Here is a 26144-nt window from a genome sequence, read left to right on the forward strand (position 1 = left end):
CACCTTAACCCAACATTGTGACAAGTGAACATGATAATCTGATTGGGCTTGGGTTTGAGATGGGGTTAGTGCAGAAGGCTAGCGGTATGTATGACAACTGCATCGGTTATGATGATGACTGTCTTGGTCTGTATGACTTTTTATTGTGAAGGACTTTTATATGCATCTCTTCTAAAAACCACAAAATACGTTTTTCCTTCTTTTCCCATTTCAAAACTAACTTCATTATGTTCCAGTGAAAATGATCGTTATATCTTTGCTTGTTATAGATATTAACTAAAGTTTTTTTTTTTTGGTAGAAGATATTAACTAAAGTTATGATTTGATCCTTACCTTGTTTTTTTTTTTTTTTTTTTTTGCCTCGAACTGTTTGACTAGGGCTTCCCCCTCTCGTGTGGGCAAAAGTACTGGAGAAAAAGGATAATTATTCTCTTACCATGCTTACAAGTTTCTTAACTTTAATTAGTGCCGGCAAGTACAATTTTTTGTTTTATAGACTTAGAGCCAGAATTAATTTGGCTGGAGATCCACGAAATGAAGTCGAAACTGAAAGTGGAAATTGGCAAGGAATAGCAAGTGAAATCGATATTAACTCTAGTTGGTTTTAAGGGGTACATGTACGACGAGCACTTGCGAGTTGGCCGATGCAGGGCAACATTGATCAAATGGTCATGTCCTCATAATTTGCATTAGGAACTCAGGAGATTGATTTGGTAACCTTCAGATGATTATATTATGAAATCTTTCACCTAAGAAGATCATTGTGTCTGGTGGGTATCAAGACACAATGAAGGGCTTTTGTATTTCCATGAAGTTGCAGGAAGTGGATGTAATACCTGCGACAGATTCATGGGAATAATCTAATTTGTTCCTGTTTAAGGCGTCGACACAAGGATCAACCAAATATGAACATCTAACACCACATTTCTGAATTGTGCCATTCCATGGACAGACCTGATCTCCACAGATCAAGAGAGAACAGATCATGGAAAAATGTATTCAGGGTTCCCAATTAAAGCACTCAGCACGAGCCATCATTTTGTATTCTTGTTAGATAGGAAGAATTTCAACAACTACGTGGTGATCTTCACTCGTAACTACTCCTATGCATATTTAAGACTGGTGAAGAAAACTCTGTTCGAGGTAGTTCCAACTGGTGGCAATATGAAATGGGTAACTGGATGACAAGGCTAGATGCTTGATAGTCTCAAATAGCAACATGGGCAAGTCTTCTGCAATTCTCCAATTTAAAGTATCTTCTGCCCTCACAGATTTCATGACTGGCCTATCCACTCCAATCAGAATCAAAGAGAAGGTAACTAGTACGAAAAACCATAGTAGCCACTTTGCCTGCTCATTAACTGCATCACTCGGCTCTGCAAACTAAGAAAAACTGCAGCTAGGTTACTTTCAGGTACAAGAAATTTCTGCTTTAAGAAAACAAAACCTGCCTCCCTCTGACAGGAAGTCATCATCATAGATTTACCCTTGGGCTTTCCCTCGTCCATGGTGACTGGTGAACACAAATCCTAATTAATCCGGTAATAACTACTCCAGTGAGATCAAAATTGACAGGGAAAAAAATCAGCAGATGTTCTTTGACTCTGATAAGACAATGGAATCAAATTACCAACACCACGGGCACTATGCCACCACATCTGATGAGCCAACTCCCAAAACTAGAGTTAACCATTCCTTCTTGCAGTGCTGACGGGAGTTTTCTGCTCTGAAAGAATCTTTAAGACGTTAACCAGAGCTCGAAGCCGATCCCACACATTCAATCCATAAAGTGTTTCTACGAGTGACTCTTGAAACTCGAAACCATTTTCAGCAATAGGATACTGCCACCAGGAAAATAAAAGTGGCACATTGGTAACAAGGTTAAAAACTTCTACAGCATAAAGATGAAGTTTGCTTGAGGCAGACCTGGATTGGTTTAGGAATCACGGTTTTGATGTAAGGCCACCATCTGTCCTCCACGACAGATTTTATGAGACAGCAAGCTCGCAATCCTTCCACACCAGCAAATCTACCAAATCCACTATCTTTTACACCACCAAATGGCAGGGACTGAAAGATGAATTGGACACCATCAGTTTAATGAAAATGTCAGAAGGCTGCAAGAAAAGTCTCAGGAAAAGCAGCTGCCACATGGCGGAAGCTAGAGAAGCAAGACCCTAAACAACGGAGGCAATAATTGAGTGGGGAATGATGAATGGTGATGAAAAAATTTTCTGCTTAATTTTCAGCTGGACCATCCCTAACTTTACAAGCATTTCTCCTGGGGCGCCAGAGGGGTTGGCACTTGGGGGTGGATGAAGGAAGCAGCAGTATTGTAACTAAACTCTCCTTAGCATGCCACTTCATCCTGCAAACTCCTCCTCAGGGAGTGGGTGCAGGCTAACCAATAAAGACAAACCACTTAAAGTTTAAAGACAAGTAAACTTCAAAACAATGGATGGAATGATTATGAAGTAATGAAACAAACCTGACACATGTAATTTGAAGCGAAGTCATTGATTGCAGCAACTCCACAGTGTAACTGGGAAGCTATTTCTTTAGCACGGCGTTGACTGCCTGAAAACACAGCACAGCCAAGCCCATAGTTCGAGTCATTTGCAAGCCTAATAACCTCTTCATCAGAACCAAATTTCATAATTGGCATGATTGGTCCAAAAGTCTGCAGGTCACTGAAGAGTATTAGAATACACAAGCAGGAGCTTGTACAAGAAATCACCAAAATATTTTATATGATTGAAGTGATACCTCTTCCTGCATCAACCTCATTGTGTGGTTAACATGCACTAGTACAGTAGGCGGAAAGAACTGATCAACAGCTTCTTCACCTAGACTGCCAAAGCTTCCTCGACCAGCGATTTCTGCCCCTTTGTCTAAGGCATCATCCAAGAGGCTTTGGAGCTTTTCAGCATGCTCCAGTATACATATGGCACCCATATCACACTTTCCTGCCAATGGAGGGCCCTGCACAAAAATGTTGGAAAACAGACTTATTACTTCGCCTCAGCTAAAGGAAAGTGCTTTTTCTGCTTCACCAAATTTGGAAACCACCAACCCACAACCAATTGTGTTTTAAAATTTAATGATGCTGCAGGAATATATGAGAAGTGAAATTTATAAATGCATATCAACCAAGTAGAATGGAAAATTAAAACTTGCATGTGATGATGGGCAGTAGCAATATTGTATACTTTGTAGTTTGTACCACAGTTGTCATGGCATCTAGACCACATCACTTGAAAGGGTGAAAAAAACAAGGCGGCAAACAGAGTGAAACCGTAAGAGAATAGCGCCTGGATGCCTAAGCTGCACCTTTGACAATATGATTTGCATCACAATTTTGCAGTGGCTAAGACAAGGAATGTCAAGCTGCTTCAGTACAGGATCAAGCTAGCATGTAGGTATTGACATGGGATTTTCTATATCCTCAAGCAATATCCTATCTACCATCAAGCAGCAGCTTTCATCCTTCTTACATTGTGGGCTCCCAGACCATAATCTACTACAGGTAAATCTTAATGTCGCCATATTTAACCAAAGACATTCACCATGAGGTTCCTAGGTGTAAGCTTTTCGCTGATGATATTACTCCAACTAGGACACTAGCAAGTCAAGTGAAGAGAGAATCATGGGAGATCCAAGGCATGATCTTTAACAGGTTAATCTATATAAACCGTAGGCAAATCTCAATCTAACGCAACGGATTTCTATCCACCCCTACACGCGTAGATTCATCTTCTTCTTTGGCTCTACAACTCTCTAGTTTAGGGTCCTTAGTACCCCATCTATTTGGGGGAAGGTGTTGCTTGCACATATTGACTTGATTGTCTGGGGCCACTAAACAACCCATAGAGTCGGCCTGCTCTCATTGTTTGTCTTGTTGAATAGGTGCAAGTTCCATTGCCAAGGCCAACCCCTGATCCACCCAGAGAGTCAAATTTGGATGCAACTCAACCGGTTGGAAACCTTACAAAAAGTGAATATGATGGAGATGGAGAAACGCTTGAAAAGTAAACTCAACATTCATCAAGCTTCTTGAGTTGTTCATGATCAATTTTAGAATGCATTGAATCTAAAATAGTCTAATCCCAAGAGGTTTTAGCTGTAAATTTCATGTTTCAGTCGTACGGCTTTTTAGACAAGACACTAGAAGCCGTAGAAAGCACTCTATGATTGGCAAAGTCCCTAATCAACTGTGCTAACACTGAGGAGTACGAAGCAAGCTCAAATCCTATTGATTTTCTCAGTAGGTTTAAGACCGCCTTAAAGTGGTTTCTATAATTCTAAAATGGTACCATTTTGAAGCTCCAGGGAGAATGAGCAGACCAGTGAGTCTCTGGGACAACTTTTAATGATGAGTTCTGCAGGGTTTTGGCATGAGCAGGGAAGTACTTATAGAGGCCACAAGATAAGTATGGGGCTAGTACGAAGTCAGAGCCTATGGGGAGCAACTTTGGAATAAAAAATCTTAAACTACGTAGAACCAAAACAAAATACCTAGCATGTAACTTTGGTTGTGATTGGTCGAATAATGAGCTAGTGAAACTTGATGAGGAGATTCTGCAAAGCGATTATTTTAGGTACTTGAGCTCATCATAAATAAAGGTGACATAAAAGGACAATGTTTCCCAGAGAATTAAAAGAAGGGTGGATGAAGTGGAGAGGTGTGTCCAGGGTTTTGTATAATCGATGTATTACTTCAAAGCTCAAGGGAAATTCTATAGGACTGTCATATGACCAGTTACAATGTATGGTGTAGAGTGTTGGGCATGAATCTTGCATTAAGTAGATAGCTTAGCGTAGCAAAAATAAGGATGATAAGATGGATGAGTGACAAAACGAGGAACAATAAAGTAAAGAACAATCATATTAGAGCTGCTTTAGGAGTAGTTCTAATAAATGATAAGCTACAAGAAAATTGTTTGAGGTGGTACTGCCATGTTAAACACATCCCTTTAATGCTTTTTACAGAGGATTGATTTAATCTATATCAAAGGAAGTAAAAGATCTAGAGACAAACCTAAAAGAACCTTAGGAGAAGTGGTGAGAAAGGACATGGATGGCTTAGGCCTTCTATCTAGTATGGTCTCATATAGAGTTGATTGGAAGGCAAGGGTCCATGTAATCAACCCCATTACTTGAGATAAGGCTTGTTATTATTGTTGTAGTTATTTTATATATATACGCAAAGAGCCCGTAACCTCCCATTGTAAACTAGTAAGGAAATTATATACTTTTATTTGGAACTTATTCGCATTTTTAGCAATCAAGAAAATGGCAATTGCATGGAGCTAGTATAGTTTTATACGTTTAGAAATGTCAGAAGAAAGATGACAGAGAAGTGTCAGAAGGATTGACTTACAACACAAACAGATTTCACAATTTTGACGACTTGAGCAACAAATGAAGAATAAACATCACGGTGAACATAAAATCTTTCGGCCCCAGCACAGTTTTGTCCACTGGATTGAAGAGCAGCCCTAACAGCAATTTGTGCAACCTGCATGATGAATTATAAGTTGTCGCATACAAATCCTTAGAATGTTATAAAAAGAAGAGTAAATTGCATTGGCACCCCAAAATGGAGGCTTTAAAGCACTAACACCCCACTTTTTGTTTAAAAAACACAGACACCCCAATTCATTAAACTCATAAGTCCATTCTGTTAGTAAAACAGTTAACCCATTGTTTATTTTTCTTTAATTCCAAAAATGCCTTTACCAAAATCTGAGGAAAAATAAAATAATATAATTCAACAACAATGTCTTTATCAAATAACCTTCGTAGGCGGAGGAATTATTGGAAGGGTATAATAATCTTTATGATAATATAACTAACCATTCTAACAAAATAGGACCTATGTGTTTTTCAAACAAAAAGTAGGGTGTCAGTGCTTTAAATCCTCCATCTTAGGGTGCCAGTGCAATTTGCTCAAAGAAAATTATACATATGCTCATTATGTACTACACAAAGCAAAGCAAGGAAATTATCATACTTGAGGCACATCCACATCTTCGCACACAATAAATGCATCTTTTCCTCCAAGTTCTAGAGTAACTGGAATTAGTGTCTCAGCAGCCCTTCTCATTATCTGCAACAAAACCCCAAAAGTACGTTTTAACTAGCAATGCAGATGAGGAACAGTTGCAGCAATTTGTTGAATCCTTAAATAACATCATGGTTTGTTCAAAGGAATATCAAAAGATAAAACATCAAGTATAATAATTAAGTATCAAGAAATAAAGCCATTCATATTCAAAGAAATGCCTTCAAAAGAATTATGATGATGACCATAATCTCATTAACTACAACAAACATAATGATACTGCACTCAGTCAATTAACAAACTTATTTTGCAGAAGTCTTACTTAATACTAATAATAGGGAATTTTCTGCATAGGAAATTTGAAATAACCAGACATCTCGTTATTGGAAACTGGAAAAGCATACCATCTTACCCACACCAGGTGATCCAACAAATATTATTTTATCAACAGAAGACACCAGAGCCTCCCCTGTTTCAGCAAATCTTTAAAGAAAGTTTAAAAGCTATTAGAATTTAGAACCAAAGTGGAATAGTAAGAAGGTAGATTAATCACGGAACAAGAAACCAATACCATAAATCCATACCCAGTTATTACATGGACCAGATTTTCAGGAGCTCCTACAGCAGCAAGAGCTGCTTGGATGATGTGAAAATAGAAACAACCAGACCAACTTGCATGTTCTGAAACCTACAAATAGAAGAAGAGGGTTTACCATGCAATTAGCAATAAATCTTCAATGGGCATCAATAAGAATGACTAAACACACTACACAACTCTTTACTTTTGAGTGACAATTGCAGCATAGTTTTTGCTTAATGGAAATTGATCAAGTTAATGGGCATCAATTCCTTACCTACGTCACTTCAAGGAACTATTCAATTTTATCTTTTTTTAAATTAATAAGAAATCATTTGCTGATTGCTATGAAAGCAGCATATGCTATGCATGATCACAGATGGATTTCTAAAAGAACCAATAATTAAACAGCATATTAGTTTTTAAATAGCAGATATTGGATGCAAAAGAAACAGAAAGGCCAAAGGCAGAAAAAAATCCATACAAATGTCAAGATACAAAAGGAAATAAATATTACAATAATACCATGCAGTAATATTCTTAATTATTTATGCCCATTTCAGGAAAGGTTAATTATTTTTTAATTAATAAAGAACCAGTAGCTAGTTACATTGCAAGTAGCATATGCTTATGCATGATTACAGATGCAATACTAAAAGAACCAATAATATATACATTTTGACTTCCACATAGGAGATATTGGATGCAAAAGAAACAAAAGGCCCCGAAAAAGAAAAGAATCCATGGAAAATGTATTAAAATAATACCATGCAGTAGCAGCACATCCTTATGCATAACCACACAAGGAACGAAACCAATATTATCTTGCCTTCTTGAGAACATGAACGGAAAAGCGATGGAAAGCTCAAGAAAAAGAAGAGTACAAAAAAATCATCATAAAACAGCTAAAGATATCATTATTTAATAAACAAGGTAAAAATATGAAGAATAGGAAAAGGCGGGGTCCACAAGATAAGTAATGCCAGATATGTACTACCTTTATCACAATACCATTTCCTGAAAATACTGCTGCTAGCATTGGGTTAAAAATATTATGGAATGGATAATTCCATGAAACTATGGCACCAATCACACCAAGTGGATGGAATTCCACTTTTGATTTCTTGTGAAGCATCGACCTTCCAGAAGACCTGAAAGACAGGAAAATAATCACTACAACCATTTAGCATGCTCAAGTAACAAATTTATATTTAGAAAGCAGTTTTCATTTCTCAGAAATCAATGTCCGATGACACATACACAAACACTCACACTCCCAAAGGAACTAAAAGAAGAGGAACTTGGAGGTATGAGTTGGGATACACAGTACTTTCCAACTGGTAAAGCAAACTCTTTTTTACTTCTTAATAATTATGAATGGTTTGTACATGAGTTTCCCCCCCCCCCCCCATGTGTTAGTAAACTTATATTGAACACATCAAGGAGTGAGAAGAGAGAGGTGTGTGTGTATATATATATATATATATATATATATATATATATATATATATATATATATATATATATATATATATATATATATATATATATATATATATGCTTTCTAATGAGTAGTGCCTTCCAAAATTGTATCCTTTCCATGGCATATAGGATCTATTAATGTGTATTTTCCTAGAGCAAGATTGCTACCTACTGCAGTCAGTGGCACCATCCACTAAAGTTTGCCCCTTTTCAACTCATCAAGAAGTGAGAACAGAGAGGTAAACAAAAAGAAATAAAAAACGTTTCTTTAGATGCTTTCTAATGAGTACTACATCTTCAAAGTTGTAACCTTCCCATGGCATATGGCTTTACTAATATGTTTTTTTCCTAGAGCAAGTTCGCTACCAACTGCAGCAGCGCCATCTATTAATATTTGTCCCTTTTGATGCATTTACCCAACTGAACCTTGGGTTTCGATGAAGCATATATTAAATCAAGGAAACTCAAGCAAGATCTTTGATACACCTTATTTTTTAGAGTAAATTCAGATTTCTTTTTCATTCCAGACAAAATCTTCGATGCATAGTTCAGATTTTTGGTGTTTTGATTGAAAATGCATGAAATATCTCGGTATCAAAAAGCACCCAGGGGTTGATTCTTCAAACATTTAATTTTGAAAGAAATGCTGGCATTTGGGTAGAAGTTCGATTTGACGAGACTTAGATGAAATTTTGAGTCATCATGGGGAACCTTTGGCCCATTTCAGAAAATTTTCAAGCTTTTACCAATTTATGCCTGGGAACTCAATCAGTACCAGAAAAACTTTCTTTTTTTTGGGGGGGGGGGGGGGTGTTGGGCAAAGACCTTTATTTTGGTACTGAATCAAGATTTTATGTTCAACTGTGGAGTATTGACTTCAACATTTGGGTGGATTTGAAGAAGAATTTTTGGCCAAATTTCCTGGAGAATTTCAAAATTTTCACATGCAATGCTGTCGTGAATTGTGATGGATTTTAAGAGATTCTTCAGATGAATACATAGCCGCCATTCCTCCTAGGGTCCAAAGCCTATATAACCTTAGTGGGAATTATTTTTTCCAATATAATGCTTCAAGCATATATGCTTAAAAAGGCGTTCTGGTTGATGGTCTATTATGACATTTTTGACATTGGTGTGGTATTAAATAGTTTTTTCTTCATTCTCCAAATATTCAATTACTCTAATTGAATGTACTATTTTGTAATAATATATTATGTGCAGAATAGCTTATCTAAGAAAAGGATACCAAAATATAGTACATCACTATGTTGAACCAATCTACAACTAAACTACCATTTTGAACTTCTATCATATAAAAGTCCAAAAATCTTTAAGATGCTCAATAAGGATCCCTGATGTTATGGGCTAAAATATGACCATGTGACCAAATGTACAGATTTCAGCAGATATTGGCCATAATCCAGAATATATTTAAATTTGACTAGGGAACAATGCTTTGAGGGAGTCTCTCAAATATAATAAAAAAAAATTCATTTGTTTCAAAAACCAGCCCACTTCGGGCTAATTTTTGCATGTACCTGAGAATTACAGAATTAAGAAAGGAGGATCTTTTGTGGAATCAGAAGATAACAACAAAGTGAACAAACTAAACGATACAAGCATCAAGACCAGAGAATTCCAATCCTTGGAATTTATTGCGAACTTACTAAATGAATTTAACCTAATTTGCAATTGAACCTAAAGAAAATAGCCACTGATTCAATTTGTAAAATTTTAAAGCATTCAAAAAAAAGAGCAGAATAACAAGAGCACTCCAGTGCATGAGACTCCCACCACTGCAGGGTCAGGGAGGGGCAAATGTACATAGCCTTACCCCACTTTGCCTAGAGGCTGTTCCATGTTTCAAACCCACGACCTGAATGTTGTAATAGAAATCAAATATATTGGAACCAAATTACCACCAACATGTGTTTGAGTAAAAAAATAAAAAGTTGCAGAAGAGAACCTATATTCAGGCTTTAGCCACCGCTCACCCTCTGAAAGAAGCCAAGTGATTTTCTCACAGGTTGTCATTATTTCACCCAATGATGCATCTACCATTGTCTTTCCAGTATCCCGAGAGGAGGTTCTAGCATGAGTTAGCGGGCAAGTTAGCAAGAGGGGTTTCACATTAAAAATTAAAATAAAAATCAGGAAATGAAAATGACTAATCAAAGTAAAATCAAGAGTCAAGGTAACAATTATAATATGCTTCACTAAGCTCAACTTTAAGTTTCTGGGAACTGAAACAAGAAATGGGTGCAGTAACACTATGTGTGTGCCAAAATTGAAAAGCCTTATTTTTTTTCTTCGCTAAAAGGATCATTATATTAAGTGAAGAAGAAATATTAAAAATACATCAATTAATACCTTATAAGGAACCAACCTCCCTTACCCGCCCCAATACACCCTTCTTCACTAGTTCCTACTCAGATTAGAAAACCATTAACTCATAAAACGAAATCTAGGACGTCTAGAAGCATCCACATCAAGTTCATTAAGGATTGAAGCTGACCAAGGAATGTTAATATCAGAAGTTCATGTCCTAGCTGCCGAATTTGCCAAAAAATTTGCCACTGTATTAGTTTCACGATAGCAATGTGAAATCTTCCAATCTATAGTCAACAAATATTCTTGTAACTCTCTCCACATATGAAAGATATACCAAGGTATTTTCTTCTGCTGTATTAAAGTCACCACAGCTTTTGAATCACTTTCTACCCAAAGCTTTGTAATTTGCAAATGCCTTGTCCAACGTAATCCGTGAATGAAAGTTTCCAATTCAGCCTCAAAGTTGGTTTTAACATCTAAAAAAATACTAAAATTGAAAACCACCGCAGCAACTTCATTTCGAAATACTCCTCCACCGCCAAACCTTCTTGGAAAATTGAAAAGCTGCAAAAGCCTAAATGTAAAACTAACTAAACCGCAGTGCTAGTCCTTAGAACTTAGGGTTAGAAGGTATTGTGTGGGCTGGCAATGGGTGTCCACCAACCCACCCCCACTAAAGCAGTATCCTAGCCCTCCCAGTCCAAGAGTAAGTAGAGGGCCACCAGAGCCACCAAGGGCTGTCCGGTTGCTTTATTTTCAGTTTTAATTGCTTAGTTTCAAGTTTTTTTTTTTTTTAGTCTGCTAGATACATCACAGGCAGGATCATATTTTCAGCCCATGTGAGGGGTATACTTGGTACATAATTTCTTTTATTAGAAGCTTGTGTTTAACTTGGGCATTCCAACACAACCTACAAATCACACCTAGACAAGGACTCTTCAATAAATCACAAAGTAATGACTCAAATGAGAAAATAATAAGAGATCTAGGGTCCTAACAACTAGCTGTACTCAATGGGACCCTAACCTAGGACCCCACGAAATTTGCAAAAATGACCAAAATACCACTGGTTTGGTTCAAATTGGGGCCATAGGGTTTGGGGAAGTAACCCTAGCCCTATACAACCCTTGGAAACATTTTACACCATTCCAATAGCTTGAGACTACAACTTCCACTTTGGAGCTGCTCCAGCCCACACATTTACCACTGCTTTTCTTTCCATTACATCTCCCACTACACACTACGTGGATTTTGCCTTCAGTGCTTATAAATTATCTTCCTTATCCAGACTCCATACTGCTTTACGTATTATTCTTGCTAATGGTCCCCCCCCCCCCCCCAACTAACATCACTGGTCTTTACCAGATGGGTATAAAAAATGCCTCTATTTATGGTGTTCTTGATGAGGACGTGCACATAGAGTAACCTCCAAACATATGTTGCTCAGAGGAAAGTTCACCTAGAGTTTGCAGATCACATGATGCCATATATAGTTTAAAGTTGTCACATAGAGCCAGTCTTGACAAGTTCAGCACTTTAGTTACTCCATGTGAATTTTGACGATTCTGTTCTGATTATTCTGTGTCTGTACAACACCAAGAATATAAGGTGGTATTAGTTTTTTATGCTGGCAATATCATAATGTCTGGAGGTTATGATGCATCTGAAACAGGTCTAGATAAGCCTTTAAGTCTGAAATCAGAAGAAAGATTAGGTAATTTGGGATTTTGGGTAATCTTAGGTCTTATCTACATCTAAAGTACTATAAAGTAAGAAAGAGATCAGTCTATCACAGCGGAAGTATGCACCAGACCTATTTTCTGAAACTAGTGAGCTTGACTCCAAACAAGTTGCTTCCCCTATTGATCCCCCTCAGAAGCTTGGCACAATCAATGGCAATGACTTCAATGATCTGCACCAATACAGAAGATTGGTGGGGACATTGATTTAATTTAATGTCACTCAACCTAACATAACCTTTGTAGAAGGATCATGAGCCAGTGAATGCAGTCATTGGAAAAGGTCTTGTGGTTGGCAGCTTATCAGATCTTGAGACATCTGAAGGGGTCTTCAGGCAAGAGGCTAATTTATCATCCTCACTAGAGTGTTGACCAAATAGGATACTCTGATGCTAATGAGGTGCTGTTGATGGGGACATGGGATCTACTGAAAGGTTTTGCATGTTTATTGAAGATAATCTAGTCACATGGCATAGCAAGAAACACACCACTATGGCTGGGTTGAGGCTGATAGAGAGCAGTGGCTCATACCATAGCTGAGTTATGGCAAAAATCTCTACCCAGGACTCGGGTTTTCCAATCACTCAACTTAAGAAGGTGTTTTGTGACAACCAAGTTATAATGTACATCACTAGCCACCATGGTTGTCAAGGCAGCAAGGCGACCAAAGCGGTTGTAATGTAGTATTGTATTTGATTGATCAAAATAGTAGCCAAATAGGATCTTTCACAGGGAATAAACTTCAGATTTGATAGACTTGGAATGAAACAGAATTCAGATGAGAAAGAAGACTGAAAAATAGCGTGGTATTACAAGAATAATAGCATAACAATACGGGCTGAATAGATCTTCAAAACAGTGGCAGAACCATAAAGAAGAAATGAAAGGACCAATATAACAGAATTGAGAAAACAATAGGAACAACAAAATACACCCAAGTTTCACACCGCAAGGTGGATCAATTGGATCGAACACCAATCTACATTGATCAAACACAAGGATTTTTCAAAGATGAAATAACTAACAAGCAATTTGATTTCAAAGTTGAGTGTTGAGTTGTCCTTCACCTTCTTACATAAGTCTCTTTATATAGTATTCTAAAGAGATATAAACATTAATTGTAGCATCCAACCACTAGCTAACACTTACCTATTAATAACTCAACTACTACCTAACTCTTGACAAAGGAAAACTCCTTTGACAATGAGTTCTTTTATTTTCAAAGCACACCCCCTTTTATTGACTTTTCAAGAATTAGACTTAGGCTTAGGTCTAACTATTAAATTTTTAAACGGCTTTGTAGAATAAATTTTGATTTAAAAAATAAAATTAAGAAAAAAAATATTATGTACAAAGTGTAAAAAAAAAAAAGGTTGTTTTAGTGTCTAGGTGGCAATAAGGCACACAAAGTGACAAAGCGGTAGTACCTAGGTGAAAAAGCGGTAAAAAAATAGTACGTTAATTAAGCAGTTCAAAACAAGGCGGTTGAAAAAACACTTTGCTGCCTACGCGGACGCTTTGACAACCATGCTAGCAACCCTGTGTCTAATAAGAAGACAAAGCACATTGAGTTTGACCATCATTTAGTGCAGAGTGTATCAACGAAAAGCTTTATCATTACCTCCTTTATCTCGTCTGCTGATCAGCTTGGTTACATGTTAACCAAGCCCCATGTTTGGACATGCTTTTCATTAGGATTCCTCCGAGCTAGCATGGATGACCTATATGCTCCAAGTTGACTTGGAGGATTGAAGTTACTAATTTAATTTGTATGTGGTATATGACCCATATGTACCATAACAACCCATATTAGTCATGTACACTACTACTGGTGGACTATTCTAGTGGCTTTCCTCTTTAATTAGTCTTTGAATTAGGTCTTTTTTATTTCTGTCTACCTTTGTTTCATACGGTAACAAAGATGGAAGCTTCTACTTTTTTTATTGGATGTTTCTTCACATTATTTAAGCTAAAAAGGGGTGGGAAACTTGGCCACCGACTGCTCTTTCCCTGCAGAATCTCTCCTTCATCTCTTGATTTCTCTGATTGCTGGTTGCCACCTTGCTGGTATCTGGTTAATTAGGGTTGACATTGTAACAAACCCCACCCCAACCCAAAGCCCTATAAGGGGTAAGGGTAATGCTGTTATCCATCTGACCATCCCTACCCCATCTTTCGCCACGCCTTAACTGTGATATGCCATTTGCACCATGCATTTCTTGGCCTTTAGTACAGATAGATGAATGCCTTAGACACTTCAATCAATAATCCCCATCTTTTAATCAATAGTTGCTACTCCTTTAACCGTCAAATGAACTCTTCTGCTGACATGGCTGAGAAAATTAAGAGCATGTAAACAGAACAATACAGAACGCAAGCATCCAATAGATAGTACTGGACCAAAGGTGGCTGTTATTGCAGGTTGATCATTTGCTTTAACAACTTCACAACAAATGATTCTTGCTACATTTGTATGCATACATATTGAGAGAGAATAATCGATATCACAAATCTAATCCAAAATTCAATCCAGGAAAACAAGCTAAAATATAGAAGAGTAAACATTTCTCAAGGAAAGTGACCAAAAAAATATAAGAAGAGGCAGACTCTCAATCTGCCCTACACAACTTCCATCTCTAATTCTAAGAAATGTGCTAGTGACTTCATTTTAAGGTCAGTAGGAGATTTAAATTTATTATTCTTTAAATGAATAGAAAAAGGATCCAAGTATCTTGGTATAGAGAGTAAATAGTAAAGGAGCCCATCTGAAATTGTCAAGCAAAATAATGTTATGTCAATACAGTGAGAAAGCGTGGAGACTTATACATGACAGAGCTTATGCCAGTTGAAAAAAAAATGAATTCACAAAACAAGTACAGCTTTCTTGTCACTTTTTCTCTCTCTCTCTCGGTTCTCTCTCTCTCTCTCTCTCTCTCTCTCTCTCTTCTGTTCTTTTTTTTTTTTTTTTTTTTTTTTTGGGGGGGGGGAGGTAGGGTAGGTAGATGAAGAAAGAGTTAAAATAAGCATGACAACAGGAAGTAAACAAAGTTATTAAGTGTTCCAATTATTTCTCCATCTACCCTCCAAGGTCTTGCATAGTCCTCTCAAGAAAACCATCAACCATTCTCAAATGCTGCTAATTAAAAGTTCACATTGATAAGCTGTACTCCTTACTCGCATATAAGCTCTTGATGCTCAATAATATACTTAAGGAGTACTCGGAGAAACTGGCGCCTTTGCTTGAAACTACTTGTTGCCCATATCTTTTGAGCCTTCCTGGCCTGTGCCACATGTTCCCTGACCTGACAAATTGCATCCATTTTTTCTGAGATACAAGATCTTGAAAATTCATTATAACAGAAACTATTTCTTTAGCACGCCATAGAATTTAGTGAGCATGAAAGAGAGAGAGAGAGAGATAACAAAATGAACAAATTAATTTGGAACTGCAAATCATGTTATAACAAAATAATATAATTTACGATTTTCAATTTATTTATTGGAATAAAGTATAGATCCAAGTTGAGAGATCATGAAGTTTAAAAGGCAAGCACGGTGTGGAACAACTGGCAAACACAAACGAGAAAACATAAGATTCACCCCTTTGGAGAATCAACAATTAAATCAGATAGACAAGAACCTAGTCAAACAATGATACCAAAGGCTAGAAACTACTCAGTCAAATATACAGTTTCTCTTTTTTCCAAACAATGACTCGCTTAGGCGTAGCTCTTGAAAATTTTAATCATGCAAAAATGCCATCCATGTAGAATTGAACACCCACACAACCAGCTTTCTTGAATGCATGCACATCAAATCACGGACCTCATCAGGTGTCAATGCAGGGAAAAACCCCAGGTATTTCATTGTGGCGGGCTCATAACATTGAACTTGGTCCGTCTGAGCTGACCTTCCCCTCCTTGGTATCTGCACCAAAATCCCCCATAGCAAGTAAGAAATAAGGAGTTCCATACACCTTCAGGGCAACCATGAAAGAAATGTCTGCAGACCAAACTTAGATATCAAGGAAAAGATACAGTTTACTTCGGACAGCTTGGAGAAGATGAAGCACTCAATAGAATATCTCAAAGACAAAATAGATAAGTCTCTCTTCACTTTTTCAAAACATGCAGACGAACGAGTTCAAATAGTCAGAGTGCGGTTTTTCAAAAGTTCAGAGAATTTGTGTGATTGCTTTAATGACCATTACTTCTTGAATAGAAAGAAAAGGAAATGTCGCATACATTTCAGTTACAATCATTTTTTTTGGGGTAGAACATTTCAGTTACAATCATTGAGCAAAGAAACCAATTCAAATCGTTACCAGAAAAAAAAAAACCAATTCAAATACAGCCACCTTCTTTTTTTACTTAAATTAATAACGAAAAACACATTGCACGCTCTCTTTGTTTTCAGTCATCTACAATGGGAGCACCATTTCACAGTGAGAACCAGAAATTTAGCGACTCCGGGACAGCAAGATCTAAAATCCAGAAATCTCTACTGAGATCCTATGAAAGAAAAATATCGAAATAAGAAACAGTTGAGAAGCTCACGTAAATGAAGCTCTCCTCTTTCGTCTGACTGCCGTCTTCCAACACTGCCATAAATCCATTTCAGTAAATTAACAGACAGCCTAAACAAGCAGAAACTAAAAAGGAAGAGAGAGAGATAGAGAAACCGTCAGATGTATCGACATCAATTGATGGAACTTTGGGAGGTATCAGCATCAACAAGAAGCGACAGATCGCGAAAGAGAAAGCGAGAACGAGCAAAGGCCACCAGAAAGCCATTAAAGATCCAGAAGAATGACGGAAGAAGAAGCTTTACAGTTTACAAGTCACGAACAGTAGCACTTCCAAGAAGGATCGAAGCACATTAGAGCATTTGCTCAGAATACAAAAAATCACGCAGTTGCGAGGGAATACTTGAATGAAGTTTTGGTGACCGGAAGAGGCATATCACACATGAGACTGTAAAGGGAAAATTACTTGGTTTCGATCTCGCTCGATAAACAATACAGGGTTCTGATCGTAAATTGGACAACAGGGAAAAACGGAGAACAAAAAAAACAAAAACAAAAACAAAAACAAAAACAAAAAAAAACAAGAAAAAAACAAGAAAAAAACGAGAAAAAAAATGAAAAAGAAGAAGTGGACAACCATATAGGGGTGCACTGGTTCGGATTTTTTCCATGCACTACTCGGATGGCAGGACCGTGGGCCAAGGGCAACCCTTCGATTAGAAACCAGAATGACAAAACTATAAGAATTCGCGCCGAAAGTGAAATCCTATTAGCGACAGTGCTTGACTATTATGGCGGACCCACCAACTCACTAAAAGGATTTCTTTTTTCTTTTCTTTTTTCCAGTGCCACCCTCTTACTTATCTAATTTATCAATTACACCCTGTAGTTATGAAATTACAGGTAAATGCTATATCTAATTTATCAATTACACCTTGTAATTATGAAATTACATGTAAATGCTGATATAAGCAAGTCAAACTTTTAAAAATATTAGAATAACTTAAATGAAAAATCTTATGTTCAATTTGTTTCTTTATCTTCTTTGGGAGATATGGTTCATGGTTCACGCATGACGTTTTTTTACTTAGGATGTAGGGATAATATTGAAAATCAATAATTAAAAAATAAAGGCATTTTTTGTATCAATCTGGATTCTCTGTTTTTCCTATTTAAAAAATAATTGAATACAATAATTCATTTTTTGTCAAAAATGAAAAATGGTTCAACAACTTTTATCTAGAATAAATTATGTAATGAAGAAGTTTACCCAAAAAATTATGTAATGAAGAATAAATTTGGCATGTCAAGATGAACAATTGATAATGAAAATTGAGAACCAATGGTTAGGGCCTAGGAGTTAGAAAAAGGAGAAACAATAGACAATTTGCATTTGGATTTTAAGCGACTTGTGCATAAATGAATCTAATGAGTTTTTTTTACCCTAAATTCATAATAGACAAAAGTCCCTAACATGAGAGTATGTTTGTAAATTTATATTCATTAACAGATAAGAGGATATTTTGAGTTGTTTCCAAACGGCTCATCGTTATGGATAATTGGCTGTCCCTAACCTATCCAGATAGCCAAAAGGCTTGACTTTTAGTACAGCAACTTGTCACGGCCTTAGTTATTGACTAAGCCAACCGTCCGGCACTTAGCACTTTCTTGCACTAAGTCGGCCTAAACCCAGCTAGAGAGGAGCTTAGCTCAAAGAACCTTGAAACTTGTATTGCTCCTTGTTTGATGCTTTGTACAAATGAGTCCCTCCCCTATTTATAGGTGAGGTAGGATACAATGAATGGTTGTGATTTGTACAGTGTCTAGATCTATGGTTGGAATATTCTAGTGGGTCTAGATATTTCTGGGTATTTCTGCAGTCTTTTAGATGTAGATTCCTCTGATCTCCCTCCCTTTGTTGGGCTGTGTGCCCTTGTGTTATTTCTAGTTGGGCTGCCCATGTGTGGCCCTGATATTATACCATTGGGCCTATGATATTGGTTGTGTCATTCTCCCCCCTTTCCGTCGCGTCCTCGTCGTGTTTTCATCTGAACCTCCTTATTGTTCTTGGGACTGCCACATCGTTTTGTTCCCACTTGCTTCGCTCTCGGGCAATCCCTTCCACTTCACCATACTCTCGACTCGGGGCCCCCCGTTTGCGCATTACTCGTCCGCCATTTTGTTCCGCCTCCTTGTTTGGTGTTGTTATGCTTGTAGGTGCCCTTGTGAAGTCCCACGACTAGGATCCTCCGCATCTCCTTGGTGGCTTCAACTTTTGCATGGGACGGGTGGTCTTGAGCTTTGGTGGGAGGTCTAGTTGGTGGCCTTCCCACTTTCTTCACTTTTGCGGGCCTTCATCCGCGCCGGTCCTTTGTGCACCTTTCGCAGGCTTGATTGTTGGGGTAGTAACTTCCCTGACCATATCCCCGTTTCGTTTGTGGGTCGTCTATCCTTGTTGGCCCACTTCTTCATCTTCTTTGTGGCTTTGTCTAAGTATGACTTAGCCACGTCCACCTTTTGCCTTGGTTGTAGGCTTTTGGGCAACTCGGGGGCTCCGTCCTTGAACTCCTCTGAGTTCTCTTGGCCTCCTTCGGTCTGGCTGCCTTGGGGCTCCTCCTTGTCTTCCGGTGCTGCCTGTGTGACTTGCCCCTCTTGGCTCCCTTCTTCGTTGCTGGCCGGAGCTTTGGCCCCTCCTTAGTCCCTTGTTCGTTGGGACCTCGGTGCTCCTTCCTCCTTGCACCCTTGTTTGTGGCTGGGTCGACCTTGACCCGTGTCGTTCCTGCCGCCCGTCGTCGTCCTTGTCCGCCGCGTCCCGGTGCCTTTCCGCCCCATTGTCTCTCGCTCCCTTGGCAACTCCCTCGTGGGCGTGCCTTCGGTTGGCTGCTTTGGCTCCCTCTTTCCTTGCTCGTTTTGGCCCCCGCTTTGCCTCCTCCATTGAGCGTTGTGTGTTGCCCCCGTTCCCTGGCCCTTGCCTTTTGCCTTGATCGCACCTCTCGTCATCAACCCCTTTGTTGTGTGGGGGCTTTGTCTTCCTTGGCCTTGTGCCCGCCGCTGCTGTCCCATGTGCCCTCCTCTTCACCCGTGTCTTCGGGTGCCTTGGGCCTTCCGTTTTGGGCTCCCTGCCCTGTGGTCCATCCGGGCCTTGTCTTTGGGTTGGTTTCTTCTTCTTTTCTTGCTTGCCACCCTCCTTGTTCGTGGCTTGTTTGTGCCTTCCCTTGTGTGGTCGGTCTTCCCCCTTCTCTCCCCCACCTTTGTCATTGTTGCTCTTCTTGAACTCGTCCCTTCTAACTCTATCAGGACTCCGCCGCCGCTTGCCGTGCGATCTTGTACACCTCGACGTTGTAGCTCTTGCGAGGCCCAATTTTGGAGCCCATCCATGAAGTCGAAGAGAAGTTCCTCTTCGGTCATACTTGGGACCTCCAACATGAGTGTTGAGAACTCCTTCACGTAGTCTCGAATCGACCCCGTGTGCTTTAGCCTCTTGATGTTCTTTCGGGCCAAGAATGCAGCATTCTCTGGATAAAATTGTTTTTTAAGCTCTTTCTTGAAGTCTTCCCATGTGTCTATGGTGCACGTACCTCTTTGCATGTCGTTGTACCTTCGTCTCCACCATAGAGCTGCGGTCTCGGTGAGGTAGAGTTGCACGGTCTTGATCTTGGTAGGCTCGTCCTCCATCGCGTAGCCTCGAAATACCGCTCCATGTGCCATAGGAAGTTGTCAACCTCCCGAGCATCTCTTGTTCCCTCGAATGCCTTAGGCTTTGGCACTTCCACCCTTGGTGCCTCACGCCACCCATTCCCTCCAATCGTGGTTCTCCTGCACGTTGCTACCTCTCTACTCAACTCATGCACACGAGCTTCCACCGCGGTGATCCTTTCCACCACTTGGGTTTGAAGAGCATCAAGCTGTTGTTTTTGTTTGTGCTCCATGGTGTTGAGAGCACCCAATAGGAACTCCTTGAGCTCGTCCATCCGGCCATTGAGCTCATCGGTCCTTTGCTCCCCAACGTCAAGGCGTTCCCTTGCCTCGGCCATCGCCAACTCCACCCGCGTTAGACGTGGCTCCATAGTTGCACTAACTTCAGCGACTTCTCCTTGCCCTTGCGCCTATCCTTGGTGGTGTGGGTCTCCCTCCCACGGTTTGCTCCTCTTGTGCACCATTGAACGTCTCGGACTCGCTCGTCATCGTGTTTTCCCCCGCTTGCCCCCACCGAGCTCGATACCACAAATGTCCGGCCTTAGTTATTGACTGCCACCGTGCCGGCACTTAGCACTTTCTTGCACTAAGTCGGCCTAAACCCGGCTAGAGAGAGTGAAGAAAGCTTAGGCTCAAGAGACCTTGGAGACTTGTATTGCTCACTTGTTTGATGCTTTGTACAAATGGTCCCTCCCCTATTTATAGGTGGGTAGGATACAATGAATGGTTGTGATTTGTACAGTGTCTAGAATCTATGGTTAGGAATATTCTAGTGGGTCTGATATTTCTGGGATATTTCTAGAGACAGATCTTTATAGTGTAGATTCCTCTAGAATCTCCTCCCTTCAGATGTGGGCTGTGTGCCCATTGGTGTTATTTCTGTTGGGCTGCCCTGTGTGCCCATGATATTATCCATTGGGCCTAGTGGGGGGGGGGGGGGGGGGGGGGGTTTTTTTTTGTGTTTTGGGGTGTCCCCCCCCCCCCTCTCGAGCCCCCCAAATGGGTGGTGTGGGGGGGTGGGGGGGGGGGGATGGGTTTTGTTGGGTGTTTTGGGGGGGGTGGGGGGGGGGGGGGGGCCCCCCCCCCCGGGGGGGGGTTTTTTTTTTTGGTTTTTTTTCTCCCCCCCCAGCCCCAAGCCCCCCCCCGGTTGTTGATTGAGTCTTTTGGTTTAGGTTTTATTAATGTCTTGGTTCCATTCACTTGTGTTTAGATCTTCATTGACTTGGTTCCATTTTATTAATATGGTCCATTTGGCTTGATCTAATGGACCATAAGCAAGACATTAATGCATTATGTTTGTTATCATGAAAATTAATTAGAAGTTGATGTGGCATTCCCGAATAGAGGGGAAACTGTTAAGGGATGGCGATTCAAACCCAAGACCTCCTTAGACTTACTATCTCTACATAGGAGGCTGCCACACCTTATGTTAGAAGCACATCCATGCTGGTCATCTGCATATTGGCTAAAAAATTGCACATCATTGAGTTGGACAGCACACATCGATATCTTGATTCTAAACATCGATAAATAAAACTGTAAAGGATACCGTCATCAAAAGGTGAAGAAGCAATGGATTCTCAATTTCTACTTGTATCACAGAAAAAATGTATAAGCTACAAATCAATGGAACTGTTGACCTGCTGAATTCATTTATATAAGCCCCTATGTTTTACAACATGATATCATGACATCCTATAAAATAAAACTCAACTACTCTAGAAAGAATTAGCATCCCTCCAATGAGGTTGTTGCCATTTTTGTGCTCACTGATCCCTCGCGGATAATAGATCATTAAGTTACTTCTCAGCACTAAACTGTGAAACATTCATACAACAGAGAAGGTCAGAGAAATGCTAGCAGCAGGAATTTCATCCTGGTACAGAATGCATTCCCACATTTACAGTCTTAAAGATTGAAAGAAATATGACTATAGAGTAGGAAAAATCACAAATGGGCTTCAGAAATCAGAACCAAATACAACCACCAACAAAAGACCAAAAAATACAATAAAATCTTTCAAGTTTCAGTCTGGGCCAATGTTGGAAGTATGCTATGACATTCAATGTTTTAAGGAACTAGTGCCAAATCAAAGGCACAAGAAATGGAACTTCTAAAAGGAGACAAACCGTCTAAAGGTTTCCTAATTTCCTCAAGTGGATACAGTTTCACGTGACATGGCCACAAGTAAGAATTCAGAATTGTTCAGATCAATCTCAATTGTTCTCCATGTACTCCATTTATGATCTTGTACCTCATAGAGAAGCAATTTCCATTTATGATCTAGCAAGTCATACAGAAGCAATTTTTGAGGTGGAGAATCATCGGTAAAATTTCATCAGTGTTTCTATAGCATGTCCTAAGGAACAATTGTGGAAGCCTGTGTTCCTCCAGAGGCTAAACAATGTCCAACCATGGGTGAAGTGATACAACCCTTAAAATGGTGCAACACATTCCAATACAGATACAAACCTCAGGCAGTCATCTACTATCTTTGAGTCAGATAGAATCTCATCAATGTTCTCCTTCGATTCATAGTATGGTTTAAGTACGAATGACACATAACATCACACAGCAGTATTCTTAGAAGACCTGCATGGAGGACGATGAAATTTTTCCTCTAAATTTTCCTGAGGAAGTAATCTTGGTCACAGTTTTGTGACAGTACAAATATCTCACTGACTCACAAGAATCAGTGAAGTTGAAGAAATAGTCCACTGTAGCATCAGGGGCTTGGGAAATGAAAGAAAAGCTTTGGGATGAGGTCCTTACCTCCTCTCCTCTAACCCCTTTTATGGGTGGAGTGCGCTTACAATTTTTCTCAGTCAGGGTGCATTCTCTTCAAGTAAATAACATAGTATACATTCCTTGTAGCATTTTTATGCTTGATTTGCCTGCAAAGAATCTGTTCTTTAAATCTTATTATTCTTTTACTTGGTATACACGTTGCGCCTACTCTGTCGGATGCTGTTTTTGGAATTTGATGATTAAAAGAGAAGTAGCTTAGGTTGCTCTGGTAGAATTTCAATTTTGGGATACTTGATTCATCCATCCTTAACTAAAGCCTGTATCAAAAACTTGACAGCTGCTACCTTTTCCTTCTTATTTTTGGGGTGGAAATGGTGGTGGGTGGGCTGTGAAACTAAAAATGCACATTAATGAAGACAAACTCAAAGTTATTCTGGTTCAGTTCACTGCAATAAGATTCACTTTAGGCTAATTCTTGCCAGCCATCAACTGTATTATCCTATTTTAAATCCTTGAATTCTACCTGAAGTAATCAATCATATCTACTTTAACAAGCTATACCTTCCTTGAAGGGAAGTAGTTAAATGCTTTCAGACTGAGGTTCTCTACCGTAAAAGATGTAACCATAACAAGCTACACCTATCATGGCCTTCTGAAGTAATTAATTACTATACTTTTCTTGAAGGGTAGTGGCTAAATGCTTTCGAACTGAAGTGTTCTACAGTAAAAAATGTTACCCATCTTAGCCCTGGCGTTTCCCCCTTTATCATATTCTTGTACTCTCTCACCAAGCTCACCAAGTAACGTTGGATTCTCTGCATTCTCCAGCAACTTGAGGCAGTCGGGTTAAATAAGTTTTCCAATGTTTCTCTTTCACAAGCACAGAAAATGCCTAGGGTTCTCTTCTGAACAGATCTGAAGTGTCAGATTATTGCAGTCATGGATTTGCTCTCCTCTATTGGTTTCTGAGTGAACAAACTCCAGAACAAAACTGGTATATTGTTTAACCAAGTCCATGGTTTTTCTGAGTTTTTGGTTTAAAAATGCTGTAAATTTAGAGGTAAGCTTCACTGAATTTTGCTAGTTCTGACAAAAAGCAAAAAATCGATATGATATTAATGCAGATCAGTTCTATTGATAAATTTATCTTCTCTTTTCCTCATTAGGTTACCCCATTCTTGTACCATTTCATCAATATGACCACCTTCAAAATCGTGTATAAGCCATATTTGGATGATTCAAAACCTCAAACCATCCCAGTCACTGCATAGATGATTTTAAGTCTGCTTAGAATGACATTATTGACGCTTTGCCATTGCAGAATCTACAGTACTGCTAATCTGATGCGTTTGAGGTCAACCGTGAGACAGATTGGAGAAGACCCATTTGCATTAAATTGAAAAAAGAAAAGAAAAAAAAAATGGAAATGAGACAGAACAACGAAAGTGCAAGCGCAGGAATCAGAATCCATACCTCAGTTGATATAGAAGAGGAGGAGTCACTTGCCTCAACCATCAAAGTTAAGATGGAGCAGAAATCTCCTTCACTTTGCATATACAGAATTCCAGAAAACCTTCTCAAGTTAAGTCGGAAGTCTTACATCCCTGACATAGTTTCCATTGGTCCTTTCCACCGTGATCCTTCATTAAGCTCCATGGAAGATCATAAATGGAGATATCTGCATGAGCTCCTCGGCCGGAATCCCCTGTTAGAGGAAACACTCGACCAATGCGTCAAATTCATTAGACAATTGGAAGAGCGAGCTCGCAAGTGCTACTATGAATCGGAAAAATTCACTCTCTCAAGTGATCAGTTTGTGGAGATGTTATTAGTTGATGGCTGCTTCATCATCGAGCTCTTTTTCAAGTACATTCTGAAAGGGTTAAGGCGGAAAGGAGATCCAGTGTTTAACAACAGATTGATGCTTTCAGGTATAAGGCGTGATTTGCTGTTACTCGAAAACCAAATACCCTTGTTTGTTCTTCAGAGGTTATATGAAATCGTTCCCATTCCGAACCAGTTGCAGCGTCAATCACTGTCTCAGATTGCATTCCGTTTCTTCAAAACTATAATCCCAGGAAACAAAGAAGCTCTCGAGAATAAATTCGTCCATGAAGGCGGTCATCTCCTGGACTTGCTGCGTCAATGTTTTCTCCCATCATTACAGAGAGTGATGCCACCAGAAAATCAGCGTGCATCAAATGAACACCTGAATTCTGCAAAGAAACTCCAAAAAACAGGAATCGAGATCAAGAAATCTGTGCGGGATAGCTTATTAGACCTGACATTTGTTAGAGGTGAACTCCGAATTCCTCCTCTGAAAATCTATGATTTCACCGAATCAGTTCTCAGGAATCTCATCGCCTTGGAGCAGTGTTGCCTTGATTACTCGAGGCAAATCTCTTCTTACGCTCTTTTTATGAGTAACCTAATCCGAACGCAGAATGATGTAAAACTTCTTGAACAGAAAGGAATCATTGCAAACCATTTGGGTACCCATGAAGAGGTGAGCTCTCTCTTCACTCATCTGAGCAAGGAGATTAAGGTGGAGGAATTTTACTATGTGGATCTCTGTCAACAAGTGAATTCGTATTGCAGCAGCAACTTGCATGGACAATGGACGAAGCTGAAAAGGGTGGTTCACCCTTACTTTCTGCTACTTCTTGGGTTTCTAGTTCTCTTCAGCTTCACAGGAACCGTATTTTCTATACTGTCTTTTACTCTTCGTCGTTCTTGAATTTCTTTGAGTCTGGCGCCTGTTGGCATTGTCATTTTTTTTTTTTCTCTTTCTCATTTTGATTGAAAAGATTTAATAAACCTATGGATACGTCTGCCCTGTATAATAATAATTATCATTGTTAAATAATTATAAAAATAATTCAGCATCACTCCCTAAGTTATTAAATTTATTAGTCAAAACCCCTAGACACATTAGTCTCACGTAGTTTTTATTTATTTATTTTCAATTAATCCCACATTTTA

At 39.2% G+C, this 26144-nt stretch overlaps 2 protein-coding genes and 1 long non-coding RNA gene across 3 annotated transcripts; 1 reads left to right on the forward strand and 2 right to left on the reverse strand.

The window, feature by feature from the left end:
• Positions 1-414: 414 nt before the first annotated feature.
• Positions 415-17266, reverse strand: ALDH22A1 (aldehyde dehydrogenase 22A1). The gene is made up of 14 exons (XM_089153490.1): positions 16875-17266; positions 16750-16793; positions 16019-16120; positions 15368-15495; positions 10090-10212; positions 7639-7792; positions 6649-6752; positions 6469-6547; positions 6014-6109; positions 5381-5518; positions 2767-2982; positions 2489-2680; positions 1927-2070; positions 415-1841 (listed from the first exon to the last, which is right to left on the reverse strand). The coding sequence occupies exons 1-14, from the start codon at positions 16984-16986 to the stop codon at positions 1686-1688; spliced, it is 1788 nt and encodes a 595-aa protein (XP_089009616.1). The 5' UTR covers positions 16987-17266; the 3' UTR covers positions 415-1685.
• A 4615-nt stretch (positions 17267-21881) lies between these two features.
• LOC149019490 (uncharacterized) lies at positions 21882-25006 on the reverse strand. The gene is made up of 3 exons (XR_016173083.1): positions 24882-25006; positions 24636-24849; positions 21882-22231 (listed from the first exon to the last, which is right to left on the reverse strand). It is a non-coding gene; the product is annotated as an uncharacterized LOC149019490 (long non-coding RNA).
• LOC149019491 (UPF0481 protein At3g47200-like) lies at positions 23984-25899 on the forward strand. The gene is made up of 2 exons (XM_089153491.1): positions 23984-24156; positions 24484-25899. Exon 2 carries the CDS (start codon positions 24583-24585, stop codon positions 25897-25899), a length of 1317 nt encoding a protein of 438 aa, XP_089009617.1. The 5' UTR covers positions 23984-24156; positions 24484-24582.
• Positions 25900-26144: the final 245 nt, after the last annotated feature.

Source organism: Hakea prostrata, chromosome 4 (assembly GCF_041222555.1).
Source record: "Hakea prostrata isolate BN-2017 chromosome 4, UWA_Hpros_2, whole genome shotgun sequence".
Taxonomy (NCBI): Eukaryota; Viridiplantae; Streptophyta; class Magnoliopsida; order Proteales; family Proteaceae; genus Hakea; species Hakea prostrata.